We start from the raw sequence: 6000 nt of genomic DNA, 5'->3' as shown, positions 1-6000 counted from the left end.
TCTTATCTCTCTATGTATTTATCCTGATTAAGCACAATATATGTACAAATGGGGAGATTACATACTTATTTATGTAAATCCCCTTCTGAATTCCGTGGATTACTCCTCTCCTTGGAGTTAAGGATCCCTCAGGTCCTTGACTCAAAGGAGGGAGCTGATCCCTGTAATATAAAAGGGGGGGGGATCTTTCCCCAAGATTATTACACATACAAACCCGCCAACCTTACTTTAAAACCATAAAAGTGAGTGGGGTTTATTCTAGTAATCTACTGACCTATTTCTCTTACAGCTTCCTATTTCCTTCGAGTATCCTCCTAGGTACAGGTACTCATACCTGTATCCTAGAAGAATAGGCCTTTCTTATCCTGTTTTGAGCAAAGGTGCTTGGCTAGACTCAGAGTAATTGCCGCGTCCCCTTACTTACGTAAGGGTGCTAGTTGTTGAAATTTCACAGTCTTTTCTCTCCTTCTTCCTCCACCTGTCACACGTTCCCTCCTTCCAGTTGAATATTCATTGTCACACCTTCTGTCCCACAACCTGGCCCCCCGTTGTAAACAGCTTATAGTTCATCCACTACTGTGATAGAATAAAAATCATCAGTTCTCTGCACGCTGTTCCCTGAGACCCAGTGAGTCTCCTGTAGTGAGAAGCTTTTTTTCCTTCTCACAGCTAGCAGTTTAGACCCTCTTTCTGGGTCTCTTGTTCTCTCTTCTTGCCCCCAAGCCTTTCTCCTCAGGCGCTCTTTCCTCCTCCCTCCGATTCGGAGGCCATAGCTTTAACACTAGTCCCTCCGCCTTTGGCGTTGAGTTGGACTTTTTTCCACTTGTTACTTCTAGTAAATGTAGTGTGACCAATCTAAAACCCTATCAACTCCGCGTCACCAAAGAGACCGGAGCTGACACATTCTCTTCTTATTACAATGTCTCAAATTGCTTTTCTAGAACACTGGAAGAACAAATTTTCAAAGATAAAAGCTCTCAAAAAAAGCAATAAAAATGTAGATGAAGAGTAACAATCAGTTGTTGATGATAGTCTATGCAGTTTTCTACTTGAATATGAAATTTAAAATATCTTCTTCTTCCATTTTTTACCTTTGTCACTGCTCCTCTAGGTATGTAGCAGAAATGGCTACTCAAAAAAGTATTTCTAGGATTATTTCTTCACGCCTGCGGCAAAAAAAAACGTACGCACAAAATTTGTATGAATTTTTTGAAAAAAGCTCTGCACCTACGCACAAAACATGTATGAATGGGCTCCAAATATGTGTGAATTTTTCAAAAATCTTGGAATTTAGGTTACTGTGTTCCATAGGGGCTTTCCAGGGTCCTAGCTTAACCAGCAGTCAAAGGGTAGAGCTTTGATTTGGCTAGGTTGGGAAGGAGAACTTTGGAGATCGGGCGAGCAAGATTTGTTGATGGATGTGATGGAACAAGGAGAAGGGGGTCCAGGCGAGTCTCTGGGGCTCCCCAGTTTTTTGGGTGGGGAACCAACCCTATCTAAAACCTAAGCAGTCTCATCCGGCTAGGGCCAGAAGACGAGCGATGGTCAACAGCAGCATCCCCCTCGACCCCCTCCTCCTCAGCACCCTCGACCAGCAACCGCCCACGCCAGCACCCCCAGCAAAGCCCCGCCTGCCCAAGTCCAAGCTAGTCCAATGCGACCAGCTCAACAGCGCCGCCCAGCAGGCCCTCGAGGGCGTCTGGGAGTCCCTCCAGACCGCCAACCTGGCCAACGACCAGCTCGCCATCTCTCGGAACCTCGACCGGCAGTTCGGTGAACTACATGGTCAGTCCACACACACACACACACACAAGCAAACAACCACGGCAAGCTGACGAGGCTCGACAGCATCGGCCGCACCCTTCAAACAGGACGCCCTGGCCCTCATCTGGCCCCAGTGCATCGCCAACAAGACCCTCAAGACCGCCTTCGCCTCCCGCCTCCCGCCCGTCTACTTTGCCATCCGCCGCGCGAACATCGCCTTCGTCGCCGAATACGTCCTCTACGCTATGCCCGGCGAAGAGGCCTACGGGAAAAACGATATCGTCTTCGCCTGCGAGGGCTTCCTGCCCCTCGTCCTCGACCCCGAAATGGTCCTCGAACCCCAGAGCTGGAAACTGTTCAACGAACTCAAAGTCCAGGTCCATCTCTCTCTCTCTTTCACTGCCCACCCTTGGCTCTCCTTAACCTCTTCTCTCTTGACAGATCTACATCCAACGGCTCGATCAGAGCGGCCAAGAAGAGGCCGACTCCCGCGTCCTCCCCAACCTGTTCGTCGAAAGTCTGTCGAGCTATTCCGGGCTAGAAGTGCCTGCGGAGTCGGAGATCGAGTTTGAGAAGCTGGCCACGGAGACCAAAGAAGAGGCACGCCAACCAGCCCATTCCCCTGCCCGTCCCCACAAGCTGACACTGCTCTCCATCGTTCAGCTCATTGGAGCAGGCGCCGATCTGGCGCTGTTGCAGCGCCGACATCCGTACAGCAAGTTTGCGGTCTGGGCGCTCGAGTTCCTGCATCGCTGTGCGAGCCGGGTAGACCACGAGGCGGCGGAGCAAGAGCAGCAGACGGGTGGGTCGTCGGCTGCGCCCCCATCGATGGGGAAGTCGAAGAAACGGGCGCGCCAGAGCGAGGACGGCCCGGTGCCCTCGTCGCCGCTCGCTGGCCCCGCCATACCCACCCCAGCCTCGCCCGGCTCAGCACCGCACTCGTCCGGCGTCCAAGTGGACATCAACGTGGGTCCTGTGTCGGAGGAAGAGTACGCCCAGGACGGCGAACAAGGCTCCAAAGGGTACCGGCTCCCCCTCCCTCTTCTTCCCTCCTCAAGGCCTGACAATCTGTGTCTTGTCCGGCCAACAGATACAACCCGTACCGGCTGGGAAGAGGCAAGGGCCCGACATCGGCGCCCCGCAGACGATGGACCCAGGAGGAGTACGAGCTGCTGCTGGAGGAGGTCCGGCTGCACTCGAACAAGTACGACTGTATGGCCCAGATCATGAAGCGGCATGGCCGCGGCGGGGAGATCTCGGAGACGCTCAAGGACCAGAACAACGTCAGCCTCAAAGACAAGGCCCGCAACGTCCGTCCCCTCCTCTCCTTCGCTCCAAACTGCACGAGCCGCTGACTGGTGGGCATTGACAGTTGACGATGGAGTGGCAGCGGCATGGGTATCCTGAAGATAAGCCCTGGCTGAAGGACGCCTTTGCGCGCTTCTCGGTCAAGAACATGAAGCGGTACACGCCGCGGAACGGGGCCGGGGGCGGTGACGGCGAGTCGGGGGGAGGCGAGGAGGACGAGGGCTCGCCGAGCTTTGAGCCCACAGCACGGCGCCCGAAGCGGGTCCGGCCCGCGCCGGCCACGGACGACGAAGGCCCGGCCGACCCGCCCGACATCGGCGTCCTGCCCGCCCCGCCCTCGTTCCCCTGTATCCCAGGCTTCCCCGACTTCTCGCTCGACCTGGCTTCCTCCTTGCTCGGCCAGGACGACCCACTGGCCCCCACCGACCTTCCCGCACTCGCCTCCTCGCCTCCGCCAGCACCATCGGCCTCCGAGATCCATCCCCTGCTAACCTCGCTCGCCCCGCCGGCTGCTCCTCCTTCGCCGCCTCTGGCTCCTCCAGCCCCGCTCGACCTGGGCCCGCTGGCCCCCTTCCTCTCCGCCCTCTCCGCCCCGTCCTCCGCCGCCAACCCGCTCTTCGCCTCCCCCTCCGCCCGTGCCCCCGCCTCTCCGCCCCTCGCCCTGCCCGCCCCGCTTCTTCCGCCCGCCCTCGACGCCGCTCCCGGTCCTGATGGGGGCGCAGCCGGGCCCGCACCGGCGGCCCCCGCGCCTCCGCTTCCGGCCCTCGACTCGCCGCCCCCGGCCGCGCCGCCCATCCTGATGGACCCTAGCCTCCTGTAGCCTCCTCACATACACACTTGCCCCCCCTTTTTTGTTACTCTCTCTTCTTCTTCGCATTGCATCTTCCATTCATGGTTTTTTGTGGGTCTGGGTCCTGTCCATGGGCGCCGGCCGAGGAGCACAGGCGATCGAAGCCGCGCGGATGATGCTTAAATTCACCGCGTCCAAAGCCGCCATTCATTGAGGACTTGCCGACTGTCTGGAGACTCGGATTCCTCGAGATTTCGCACAGCGTTTGATTGTCCCAAATCCTAGATCTGCCTGATCTGAGGACATCTGGGGGATCCCGGAGTGACGGGAAGGCCTCCGATGCATGTGTGGATGTGTGAAGTGGGCTTCACCCCAATCTTCTTAGATAGAGCGGCTTCTCCAACAGCCTCGCTCCGAACTTAACAAGTCCCTCCCACTGTGAAAAAAACTCAAGAAACTGCTGCCAGTTGACATGCAATATTACAAAGGCCCCTTTTTAATAATGCATGTCAACTGGCAGCAGTTTCTTGAGTTTTTTTCAGTGTCCCTCATGCCTACGCTCGGGGGGGCCTGAAGGGCCCGCTTGCTGAAGGGAGGGACTTGCACCTACAGTCAGCTCACGAGGGGGAGAGCTACCAGCCAAATGGCTGGGGAGTGATCTCATCCCACTGTATCCCCCATTAGCCTTTGGATAACCATCTGGCCCTTGGCACCATGAGAAGCGCAAGGCTCCAAAGATTCTTAGCACAGCTTGAAATTCCAGAATAGCTCCATCCCCTCCCAATAATCTTTGTGTAAAAAATGCCATTGTAAACAATCCAACCCTTTTGGGACTGGATATCTAAATGGATAGATCTTGTGCTAGTTACATACATAAGTATCACACAGTTCAAAAATCAGATACTATGTATTTACCCAGCTCAATATCTCAACAAAGCGTGAAAGGGTCTGTGAACCAATGATCCAAATGGTTACAGTGCCCCCCACAACTTCTCAACTACCCCACACCTGCAAAAAAAATTTGAACTTTGAACAATGTGTTCAAAGTCACCAGAAATGTATCACATGTAAACTATACATTTTTGAGCCCTACAGACGTAGGAGAACTCAAAAATATAACTTTGAAGTCTGTGCAATGCCTCAAAAAAAAGTTTCATTTTTTTCAGATGCAAAATTTGGAACAGCTGGTTTTAAGACCATAGTATGTGGTTACAGACATGTTCTATGGACTTATAGAATATTCATTATGTATTTAGAGACCAAAGTATCTATGTACATACATACTACAGGTGTAGGTATTTATGTAAATATGTACCTCCTTAGTTATTGATGATTGCCATATCCATCAGTACACTCTTTGGAATGTGGCAATGTGAAGAATATTTCTTCATTGCTCTCTTGGCAGCGAGTCCAGTGAAATTTCAATGAATTTGGACTATCATCATGCATGTTACCAGGTCTGGTTGGTGAAATGTGACATTTGCATCAAAAAATGGGCCAAAAAGAGCCCAGCATCAGCCCACTTTTAAAATAATTTTTGGAAAAAAAATCTCCAAAATTTGGAACCCCCCTGTAGTAGGGATGGCCACTCGCACCCGGGTACCTGCTGCGGGTGCGGGTACTACCCTGGAATTTCACTCATGTCAGATACCCGCACCCGCCAAGGCGGGTACCCGGGTGCAGGTGGCGGGTACCCACTGTTAAGGATGATCATTGGCACCCGGGTATTGCTAGCGGTACCAGGGTACCCGGTGTTTTTTGAGCCAAAATGGGCACCCGGCACCGCCCAGCTGGTGCCGGCGGTACTTACCGCCGGTACCAGCGGTACCAGAAGGATCTGAGGTGGTGAGTGCGATCAGATATGTATTGGACCTGTGACAAGTCTGAAACAGTGTCACAGGACCTCTGTCCGTTTGCACGCAAACGGACAGGAAGCAACTGTATCAGATGGCCGCAAGGAGGATTGAGGGAACTGGTTGGCGGCGCCGGAACTATTGAAGAATCTCAGACCCGGGGCGGGTACCCTGCTTTGCAGCACCGCAGTTGTACTGTTGGATTACGTGTAATCCAACAGTACAACTGCGGCGCATTTGATGCCCTGGAAATCTAAATGTGCTGGGCGGGTACCTGGGTGGGTA

General features: G+C 53.7%; 1 protein-coding gene across 1 annotated transcript; it reads left to right on the top strand.

Annotated features, from left to right (window-relative positions):
• Positions 1–1541: 1541 nt before the first annotated feature.
• PtA15_15A228 (uncharacterized protein) lies at positions 1542–3892 on the top strand (the record flags this gene model as incomplete). The annotated part of the gene is made up of 7 exons (XM_053163413.1): positions 1542–1785; positions 1849–2141; positions 2206–2364; positions 2428–2786; positions 2855–3074; positions 3137–3211; positions 3476–3892. The coding sequence occupies 7 exons, from the start codon at positions 1542–1544 to the stop codon at positions 3890–3892; spliced, it is 1767 nt and encodes a 588-aa protein (XP_053027391.1).
• Between the last annotated feature and the right edge of the window lie 2108 nt (positions 3893–6000).

Source organism: Puccinia triticina, chromosome 15A (assembly GCF_026914185.1).
Source record: "Puccinia triticina chromosome 15A, complete sequence".
NCBI classification, from domain to species: Eukaryota; Fungi; Basidiomycota; class Pucciniomycetes; order Pucciniales; family Pucciniaceae; genus Puccinia; species Puccinia triticina.
The sequence above is the reverse complement of the archived record's forward strand: the minus strand, read 5'-3'. Positions and strand labels throughout refer to the sequence as shown.